The sequence below is a fragment of the Acipenser ruthenus genome, chromosome 12 (genome assembly GCF_902713425.1).
Source record: "Acipenser ruthenus chromosome 12, fAciRut3.2 maternal haplotype, whole genome shotgun sequence".
In the NCBI taxonomy this organism is placed as follows: domain Eukaryota; kingdom Metazoa; phylum Chordata; class Actinopteri; order Acipenseriformes; family Acipenseridae; genus Acipenser; species Acipenser ruthenus.
The window spans coordinates 12541343-12551863 of NC_081200.1; the positions used below are offsets into that span (position 1 = coordinate 12541343).

The following is a 10521-nucleotide window of genomic DNA, read 5'->3' on the forward strand; positions in this document are numbered from 1 at the left end:
TACAACTTAAATACAAGCTACCCCCTGAAAGAAAAAAAAAAGAAAAATTTCCATCTGAAACATACATTTTATTAACATGCTTTGACAAAGGAACATCTGCAACAGGAATTTTACAAGTTAACTGCAAAGCAGTTATTTGAGCCTTTACACTAGATTATAGTAGGAATAGATTCTCTGAGCAATAATGCCCTCAGCAGCGGGCATTGCCTTTCACTTAATTCCCTGCAGCATATTAAAGTGGATCGTTGCTGTTATAAGTCTAAAGATATTATTTTTGTTCAGTTCTGTCCTGAATTGCATTAATGCTCAAACCTAGCACTCCAGTGAAAGTGAGCGTTACCATGGAAGGACCCTCCTCCAGGGAGCAGTGAAGTCCCCATGCCCATTCAATCCTTAGCATCTCTTTGCTTTCTAAGATGCTCATTGCCAATGTCATTTTTTCTTTTGATGTTTGAGAAAGACAAGCACTTAACCTGTGCTGACCAAGGCTATATTGAGATAATGTTTTTTTATGGGATGCTTCAATTGTGTTTATTTTGTGACTGTAGAAGCAGAGTTGAGATTACATTGTCCACCCACTATTGACCTAGAAGAGTACATTACCTAACAGTACCACATCTACCTTTGAAAGAGTGGCATACCTTTGGGGCTCGTCTTTGTGTATAATTATTGTCTAATATCTAATAACTGGCAACACATTAACATATCATTATACAGGACCATATTTACTCTACAAGAAGAAAGCTTTTATTAGAAGTTTTAGAAACCGCATTTTGCAATACATAATACTTTTGTCAATTATGATGCTACTTCAGATTACTGAGCATAAAATGACTAAATTGCCAACAATAATGCCAGTGCTAGTGCTACGGATGTGAACATTTCCATGGGGCATATATATTTTTTTATGGGAACTTGATAATAGTGTTTTTGGACCTGTTTTTAAAAAAAAAAAAAAAAAGTATGATCCACAAAACTTACTTTCAGAACAATTTTAAACAAATCATAAAATGAAAAATTCTGTGCTGAAAACCATTAATCATTTACCATCTGTTATGTGTTGAGTTAGTATTGAACCCGACAACGAGGCACTACACAAATAATTAGAAACAAAGATTTTCGCATACAGGTGTTCTTGCAGAAGCAAACCCTACAATCTTGGTCTAAAACAGTTTTAGACAAGAAACAGATACAGGATAATAACATTTTAACATAAATAGTGGAATGTTAGGGATTTTTAGAATGTTGCAACATCTGGTTAAAAAAGAAGGGGGGTTCTTTTACAGCATTTTATTGTAACAAAATATGGCTTAACACTACTGGTGCAATAGACTACTCCACTGAATCTTCATTGTAGCTCCAGGAACATCACTTTTCATTTTAGATGCATTTATTTTACAATGTCTTTTTTAAACAGGCTGTAATGTTAACAGAAGTAGGAAACTTGAATAAACAGGGTTTGATCACTGGATATCATCATCATCAAATAGGTCTTCAAAATCTAAAAAAATGAAACAAAAACAAAGTCACATGAGATCAATAAAATATGTCTATACATTTCAATTTTCTTTTACATTTCTCTGATATACATAGTTATTGATATCTTATTTTAATTGTATAAATTATATATATTAGTGTTACTTTGTGCACAAAAAAAACATTTGTTTTACATTTTTAAAAAGTCGTTACTATACTTCTTTTAATGATGTTTTTCTTCCTGAACTGCAAGAGCACACACAGTTTTTAAAGCCCTATTTAGCAACGTTCGCAAACCCCTAAGGCAATCACAAAACACTTATGCAGACAGTTAGCGCACCAGAATCAGGCGCACGTGTGAGCAAAAAGACTTTGCCCACCTATGTGATTTAGCAACACGTGTTTTTGTGTCCACTCGGCAAGTTAGTGTCAGCACTTGACATGGGCTGAACTTGGGGAGTGTCGTCATTTAAATACAAATATAGCGATTTAGCAAACCATCAACAGCTTTAGCATTTCAGTAGACATGCAGAAACCAGGTCTAAACTCTGCGCAAAGAGTGCCTGCTAAGAAATAAATAATAATAATAATAATAATAATAATAATTTCTACGTGGCGGACCAATAAAAAAAATGCAGACTTTGTTATTGCTGTATAAGACACTGCTCACAGTTCAAAGGTGAGCTATACATGCCTAACTTAAGGAAAGCTTCCCCCCCCCCCCATTGCTTACTCCCTCAGCAAGTAAAACAGAAAATAATATTTATGTAACTTAATTTTGCTTATACATTATTTTGTAAGTACATGATTTAAAAATACCCTCTGTTCGCTATCGCAGACGCACAGGTCCTCTTTAAGGGAATGCTGAATCCTTATTGGTTGTAACCTTACTCCCCCCACAGTGCTTTGATTGGCTGGGTGCATGATTCATTATTTGATATGCCTTAGCAATCAAATCACAAACGCAGTCATTTTTGCCCTAGCGATAGCGGTTGCACAAATATTTGCTAAACCGGGCCCTCAGTCTTTCAACAAACATTTGCCTAGCTGGGTTTCAAGGAAAGCTTTTGTCCATTTTGGTGAATGTAAAGCTGGACAGTCGGAAATGGAATATGGCTATGAAAGAATATCATTAACAAGAAACCAAGGAATTATATTGTTAGAATGAATTACTGTCATGAAACACTGCAGTTTTATATTTTTATTCTGTACTATGTTCAGCTACGTGTTGCTGAGGAGTCATTTGGCCATGTTTTATTCTCCTTAAAGGGTACCCCACAGTAATAAAAAAAACAACCAAGATGCACAACTGAAGCAGGACACATGTTCCAATTTGTGATCCACTTTAGATGAAAAAGTAGTACAAAGCTAAGACCCACACTGTGTCTGAGACTAATCAGTGCCTGTAAATGTTTTATAGTCTTTCATTCCTCCTTTCTTAACCAGTCTCTAATAGACTAGGTAAATCAACTAAAACTTTACATTGAAGCTAATTTTGGAAAGTTAAAACGGTTCTGCAGCGTCAGCAAGCAATGGGGTTGTTTTGTGTTCTGCTGCAGTTGCACTCTCGCATGGTAACAAGCACCACACTGCAACTGTACAAACTGAAAGAACACTACAATAAAGATTTCTAGTTGTCATTGTTACAGTGTATAGATCACACATTAAACAGTCCCATCTGCTTTCTGGGAGCAGGAAAAAGTGATGCAAGATGGGTACCAACCCGTATATCATTCTTAAGTAAAAAAAAAAAAAATACGGGTTGATAAGAGTAAGAAACCACAAATATAGGAAACCAAACTGAATCCACTCATATGTGTTTGTTTGATGCTAGGCAGAATTAAGGGTTCTGATATTGAACATTTCAGTTCTAAGCTACAAATCAAGAATTACTTTTCAGCTGACATCCTCCAGGTCTGTAAACAATGTAATTAAATGGATTTGCATTTTAGTAAGCAAATTAACAGTAACATTTCAGCAGGTGACTAGAAACCTGTATGGTGGGTTTTAATGTTTGGAACTTACAAATTACCAATTAGATTGATGACAGTTTCTATGTCTTGGAAGGTTTTGAGTGCCTCCTGTAAAAGTGAAGGTAACTTCTAATTGTAGGGTGGTCAGCACATATAATAGGTATTCCCCTTTTGACCTAACAGCCCCTCTAAAGTAAGTCAGAGTCAAAAATAACATTTTAAATGATTAAACCTCTCTAGTACAACTTCAGCCTGTGAAGCTTTGTTGTGTGTAAATTCAACATTTAAAAAAATCAACTGTACATTTTCATTACCGGTAATGCATTAGCTTTTTGAAAATTTTGGATGTACATTGAACGTAAACCTCAAGTAATGTTGCAACGATTGAGACCACTGTGTTAAATTGGATAAAAAATATGGCACTTAGTATTATGTATATTCAGTATTTGAATAATCCAAAACTTTACAAACGTGTATATATATTTTTTTTATTTTCCCTGGACTTCCACAGCCATTTTTTTGATCCCCATAGACTGCTATGAATTTTGTGGCACCATTTTTTTTTTTTTAAACTCAAAATGGGTGACTGTTCATTGACAGGTAAAGCACACCTTAGAATTTAATTGTTATTAAGTATTTATTTTTTTTACTTAAAAATTGTAAGTTCTGATTCACTTGCCTGAAACAACAGCACTTTTGTTGTCAAATAGTCATATCTAATTGTGCCCTGATTGGTTGGATCATATATTCTCCACAAGCAACAGACTTCTGCCACTGTCTGCACAGAAACAGCAGGCAGTGGTTGATGTGGAGACCCAAGGCTACTCAAGCCCCACCTTTCCCAGCAGGAGTCACTTGGCAGCAGACCCCAGAGATTCCTGTTTAAGGCACCTAAAGTGTATTGAGTCTATTCATTAATATTGTCGCGATGTGTAGCATGCGAAATCAGTTGATGTTGACATGTTTAAATGTTATAAACATTAATGTTCTGGGTCAATTACAGAGCAAATTAAGAAAGGTAGATTTAATTATCTAGCAAACATACAGTACCACAGGGTGTCACAATATGTATGTGCCACACAGAAGCTTCAAATTGTGTGGGGGGGGCGGGGGTTGTGTATAGGCTAAACATTAATAAACCTCACTCCATATGTAGAAAACTCTTGGAAGTTTTTAACTTGATATCCTTTGGAAAAATGATTCTGAAAATGATTGCACAAAGATAAGTATGTTGTGTTTTAGATTGTAGCTAAAATTGCCCTCCAAAACACTGGGAATGTCCTGTGCCTGCATATCTTACCGTTAAAGAAATCAGCATGTACTGCTTTTTCATTGGCTGCCAAGTCCATCAAAAGTCCAGAGCTTCCACCAGCCTGGAACAATGTAAATAATGAAACATCAAACCCTGCACTGAAATGAAACAGACTAATAGTGCTATGCTACATAAACAAAATACACCGTATGTGCTGTGGATAAAAAACAAATAAATAAATAAATAAATAAATACATAAAAATATTCTCATCACGAAATGTATAGTAGATCTACATATTTATCACATTCAGTTCGAAGTGATAACAGTTTGTAGGTTTTGATACAGAGAAATGAGTTGCATATCGTGGTCCATTTTCTGTGACTTTTATTAATGAGCGAAGCAATTTGCCCTGAAAATAAACCCATTTCAACCCATTTCAAATCATAATAAAAAGCTTTTTTTTCATTAATATACAGTTAGTACGAGTCACAGATCATTGAAAAATGTCCCTTCGGAGCACTAACATTAAACCACGTGAATTTGTAAACAAATGCGTTTAGAATTTTCTAGAAAACATTTCAGAATCCAGAAACGCAAGCTAAAGATTATAATTTATAATGCACTTGTATACAGTATATATATATATATATATATGTTAACCTCGTCAAGATCTACATATGGTCCAGCTCCTTCAGGGAACATTTCATCAACTGCCGGCTTCATGCTTATAATTTATTTCTAAGAAATTAAGACAGCTTGTCTTCTGTCTCTGAACTGCTCCACAGTACCACTTCCTGTTTGCTTGCAGAGAAACGCCGCCACTTGGAAACAAACTACGTTCTCCGCTAGACAGCGACCACTAGTGGAAAGCAAGTGGAACTACCTTTATTTTATATACAGAATTGCATTCTTTTAAATGTACAGTATTCTACAAAGTTATGCGCTGCATTTTAATGCTGTGTTTAACGATGATGTGCAGTTTTACATTATTCATATTGACACAACTTTTTCCTGTGTGCATGAACTGCAGGTGCCATGGCTGTTGCAGTGAGACAGATTGGTTGGATTTCTAGCAAATCTATGAAAATGTGTGCCTGTGCAGCCACTGTATTACCGCGACAGATTAGACCACACTGAAATAAACAACGAAAGGCCACTTTTGAGCATCAAAATTCTTTTTTTTATATGAAGTAAATGTCAGTTCATTTTTACCCAGTAGATTTAGTTTTTATGAATAAAATGGCTTTCAAAAAATATAACAACTGCACCTTCTTTATTTCAGATTTTTAAAAAAAAACATGGAATATTGAAAATAGTTAATGAGCAAAGGACCCTTATACAGTTAAATATCTGACTCGTACAAATTACTGTCAACGTGGACTAACAGCGAATTAATGAAACTGGTGAACTGTTGCATGGCAAGTTTGCATACAGTTAATCCATTTCCCTACATACAATGGAGCCATTACTTTCAAAATAAGCACCACACTGTGTAGCACTCGAGGAGCTGAGAAAGGGGAGTCTGGCAGTTTCTTGCTTATATCAAGATCTATATACACAAGATCGTCACTCCGCTGACTTAACATTGGAACTTCCGTCGCTGCCGATGCGGTGCATCGTAGAATCGTAGAAAAACAAGATGCAGTGGACACATTAGCCCACAGCAAAAAAAAACAAAAAACAAAAAAACCTCACAATTCATCACAATCGGCATTCTCTGCGGTAAAAATAACTAAAACTAGGATTACATTTTAATTATGGCGGTGCTTTCCATATAGCGTCTTTTAAAAAGTACCACTACACTGCTAGGAATGTAGTTAGTTGACTAGTCGGTGAAACTGTCCTTAACTTTTTATGAGCTCGATTCTCAAGGACCAGGTAATCGTGGCAACAGTGAATGGTTGAAATTGTTCTGCAATATGTGCTGCTCCCTAGTGGTAGGCAGTTGTAACGGCAACAATTTATAATGTGACTAGTTTAGATACAGTAGATGTTAGTAGGGTGAACGTTTACATCTTTAGTAAAATTGAACCATAACACTAAATTATTTTACATCTGACCAAATCATTTAAAAAATAGGATTTATTACTTTGCTCTAATTTTTCAAAGCACAAAATTATTAAAAATAAATCCACAATTAGACAATGGTGGTGAAAATCTGAGGCTGTGTTATATTGGTAGGATAGGTAAAGCTGGGAAAGGAGCTGTCTGTGGAATCCTGTCTAATAGAGTGTTTGTAATGTATTGATACATAGAAATGAGCCTCCGAGTATTTATTGAAAACATGAACTTGGTTTGTTTCAAGTTGATCCTCTGCACAATTTCTCATAGAGTTCTGCTGTATTTTATAAGTCAAAATAATCTTTATTTACATTCTACAATGGGAAGGTTATTTCAAGTGGGGCTACTCTTATTACAGTATTGAATTCATCTACAACTTGCTTAAATTATTAAACCTATTTTTTTAAACATTACAGTAGTAAAGCCAACAGAGTTGAAAGGTCACAGTATCACAATGTTTCTCACTACATCTGCCAAAGGTGGCAGCCAATTACCAGCCAGTAACAGAAGTGAGAACCATTCTGAATGATTGCTAGCACTGTAGAAATGAAAAGGAAAAAACTACTGAAATAGCATCTGTGGCTAACGCTCCTCTCAGAGTGCATTACTTTGACAACTAAGCTGTGCGTGTGAGAACAGACTCTTTTTATCAAACCACTGTGGTTAAGAACATACAAACCATCCATTCTATGTATGCTTAACAAGCCGCAGTCAATGCGCAAAGTTTTCTCACTAAATACGGCTGCTGCTCAGTTTTAATACTGAGGTTGTTATACTGTAGATCAAATGAATATAGAGTGATATCTCAAACACAAACCGATTTGACCAGTTAAACCAGACTGCTTTTAAAACTAAAATTATAAAACCGCAAATGTGTACAGTTATTTTGCAGTGCATTATTATTATTATTATTATTTTCACTAGACTGGTGAACTGCAATGCAGATAGAAAAATAGCATAATTTCTCTCAGTTTACTTTTTTTAAAGAAGTTTAATTGTAATAATCACTTACTTAACATGGTAAGCACAACACTCCAGAGAAACAGATGCAAAATGTCCTCTTCATTTTATGGAGCGAGAATGATGATGATAGCATTAATAGTATCCTGTATTATCATGTTTGCACTATTGCATGATCTGGTCATGTATTATAGGCAAAGACTAGAAGTCTGTATTTCATTATCTGCAACCATTAAACAAATATAGCATCTGTACTGTACCTGGTTAAGGACGGTGGACATGCTTTAAGACATATTGTCTGTTGCTGAGGACACCGCTAGTGGACTGTGATGGCAGATTATGCCGTGCTGAAAAGGAGGACACTAATAAAATGAAAGTCAAGGTCCACTACTAGATGATAGAACCTTCTGACCTTGTTGTGTTGATTCAGGATTAGTTAGTGTAATCCAAGTGTCTTGGAGGAGGAGTTTAGTTTAGCAAAAGGGCCACATATTTCTGCATTCATGGTTCTAGAGCTTTTAACCTCATTTCACAGACAAGGGACAGAATCCGTAGCGGCAGTGTATCACACTTCCTGTTACACACACTATATGATTTTAATGTAGTCTAGGGTGTTGTACACCGTTTGTAAAGCAATGCAGGTTTATTTCATAATGCAGTTCTTATGCTGCATGACATCCACAATTAGCATAGCTCCTTGTTAATTTCCAAAAATTACACCCACTTTGACTTTTGTTGTAAACCCATGTTGTGGCAAAAATAGAATCGGGCTAGGAATATCATAGAGTAAACCTGTAAACATAGCCAGTGTGTTTCATGAATTAATAAAAACATCCATCAGCAAGGAGTTTATAAACATTTAGTATTATAGCACCAAATACATCTCATATATTATCACAATAATACACTTGAAGCCATGTTTATAGTATATATGCATCACAGCTGAAAAATGAGGACTGCAACATTACTGTAGAATGTAACCAGAATATAATAGACATGCTCTAAGGCTAAATCCCCACTAAAGGCTTGTTATGACAGCTAAGACTACATTCAGCTGTACGTATTGCTGTATTGCTGAGTGAAAGGCTCTTTAATGCTCATGTTCTAACTCAACAGCATCGTAGCCCAGAGTATCGCCCAGGTGCTGGTGAGCGAAAAATGTCCTGGCCATCTCGTTAATCTGGTTGTAGGCCCCAATGCTTCTGAAGTACTCAATGTATCTCCAGAAGTCTGTGGTGGAGTATGACCAGTAGGGTCTGGCGGGGGTTTCATCATATGGGACTAAAAGAAAGAGCAGGTAAGACACAGTCAAAGCTTGTTTTACAGCCTTCTTAATACAGGAATGTGCAAAACAATGCACATAGTATGGCTTAAAGCTGCAATGTCACCCACACACGTTCAATTTAACACTAAGATGTAATACATTTACTGATTTTACCCAAAGTTTCTATTTTATAAGAAAGCATGTATTCTTGACGATCCGGTTTGTTTACTGCAAGAGACAATTAAGCCAATAATTGCTATTTTACTAATTGCTCATTAACAGTCTACATACTGTTTTGTAGGGATATCATTAGTAGAAGTGTCTCAGTGTCTACAGGTCCTTTCCTTGAGATTGAATCTAATTCAGACATGTGAAAATGGGTGTTTACCTCCTTCTCGGATCACACTGGCATCTGAAAAAAAAGAAATATATATTTTTAGGAATTCAGAACTCACAAAGAATCATTTGACTTCCCTCCGATCCCCTGAGACATTAAACATTCCCTGGAAAAATTCCTTTAAGCATATAAACCCCACTTTGTTTGCCCAGCCTCACAGTTTATCCAAACTAAAAACAGTATAATAGCCTTTTCTCTCTTTTTAAACCCACATGCACATATAATACCTTACTTTCCATTAAAATTACATATATATATATATATATATATATATATATATATATATATATATATATATATATATATGTGTGTGTGTGAGTTGACAAAATCTGTCTGCAGAATGCAGAGTTTAATAAATTCCAAATCATTTTGTTAAATTTAATGACAAGGCATTTTGTTAAAAAACAAATTCTGCCATTGACCTACAATATAGATACTTATACACACATGCATATCTATCTAACTTCACATGTACTACATCTGCATGCATTCATTACATGCACATGCAATGGCATAATAATATAGACATTTTGTTTTCAAAATATTATAGCAAAAACTTTCCTTACCAGTTAATTCATTGACAAACACATAGATAAGAAATATCCCAGCATAGAAACACCACTTCATGTTTCCTAAAAAAAAATATCAATCTGAAGTTTAAAATAAATATTTATTTGCAGCAAAAGGGATCCTCCGTATTAAAAAACATAACCATATTGCATGCTAGGTTTAAAGACAAAAATGTAGGAATTAAATCATTTTAAACAGTTAACCAAATATTTAATTTTTTTTTTTTTTAATTTTTTCCATTTTATTTTACCTGTTCTGCTTTTTCTTCAAGCGGAGAGGAGGAATAGTTCTGGATCTGGAAAGTTGAATGGATGCCTGTGTTTGGTGCAGGAATGTTTAAACTGGACTAAAGATGGAGGAAATGAACGTCATTTTCACACCCCCATCCTCCCACCCCTCCAAAGCCAACTGGCATTTGTTAAGATTATTCAGGAATTCTTTAGAAATATTGACATAGCTTCAAAATGCTACTTTAAATTATATATATATACAATCATGACTGCCAAGAAGAGAATGTTGTACCAGTCTTGGCAACACTATATATATATATATATATATATATATATA

At 35.1% G+C, this 10521-nt stretch overlaps 2 protein-coding genes across 2 annotated transcripts; both read right to left on the bottom strand.

The window, feature by feature from the left end:
- Nucleotides 1-47: 47 nt before the first annotated feature.
- LOC117416933 (COP9 signalosome complex subunit 9) lies at nucleotides 48-5524 on the bottom strand. The gene is made up of 3 exons (XM_034028431.3): nucleotides 5363-5524; nucleotides 4750-4822; nucleotides 48-1501 (listed from the first exon to the last, which is right to left on the bottom strand). The coding sequence occupies exons 1-3, from the start codon at nucleotides 5423-5425 to the stop codon at nucleotides 1464-1466; spliced, it is 174 nt and encodes a 57-aa protein (XP_033884322.1). The 5' UTR covers nucleotides 5426-5524; the 3' UTR covers nucleotides 48-1463.
- Nucleotides 5525-8566: 3042 nt separating this feature from the next.
- On the bottom strand, nucleotides 8567-10333 carry otos (otospiralin). Its single transcript, XM_034924684.2, has 4 exons — nucleotides 10205-10333; nucleotides 9951-10016; nucleotides 9376-9399; nucleotides 8567-9004 (listed from the first exon to the last, which is right to left on the bottom strand). Exons 2-4 carry the CDS (start codon nucleotides 10009-10011, stop codon nucleotides 8814-8816), a joined length of 276 nt encoding a protein of 91 aa, XP_034780575.1. The 5' UTR covers nucleotides 10012-10016; nucleotides 10205-10333; the 3' UTR covers nucleotides 8567-8813.
- Between the last annotated feature and the right edge of the window lie 188 nt (nucleotides 10334-10521).

What these genes read in the sequence shown, in the direction of transcription:
- LOC117416933 (XM_034028431.3), bottom strand. Translation starts at nt 5,425, where the DNA reads ATGAAGCCGGCAGTTGATGAAATGTTCCCTGAAGGAGCTGGACCATAT. An exon ending in CATATGTAGATCTTGACGAG is followed by an intron (nt 4,823 to 5,362) that starts GTTAACATATAT and finishes ACATTGTTCCAG; the next exon opens with GCTGGTGGAAGCTCTGGACT. An exon ending in ACATGCTGATTTCTTTAACG is followed by an intron (nt 1,502 to 4,749) that starts GTAAGATATGCA and finishes TCATTTTTTTAG; the next exon opens with ATTTTGAAGACCTATTTGAT.
- otos (XM_034924684.2), bottom strand. Translation starts at nt 10,011, where the DNA reads ATGAAGTGGTGTTTCTATGCTGGGATATTTCTTATCTATGTGTTTGTC. An exon ending in GTTTGTCAATGAATTAACTG is followed by an intron (nt 9,400 to 9,950) that starts GTAAGGAAAGTT and finishes CTTTTTTTTCAG; the next exon opens with ATGCCAGTGTGATCCGAGAA. An exon ending in CAGTGTGATCCGAGAAGGAG is followed by an intron (nt 9,005 to 9,375) that starts GTAAACACCCAT and finishes TCTTTCTTTTAG; the next exon opens with TCCCATATGATGAAACCCCC.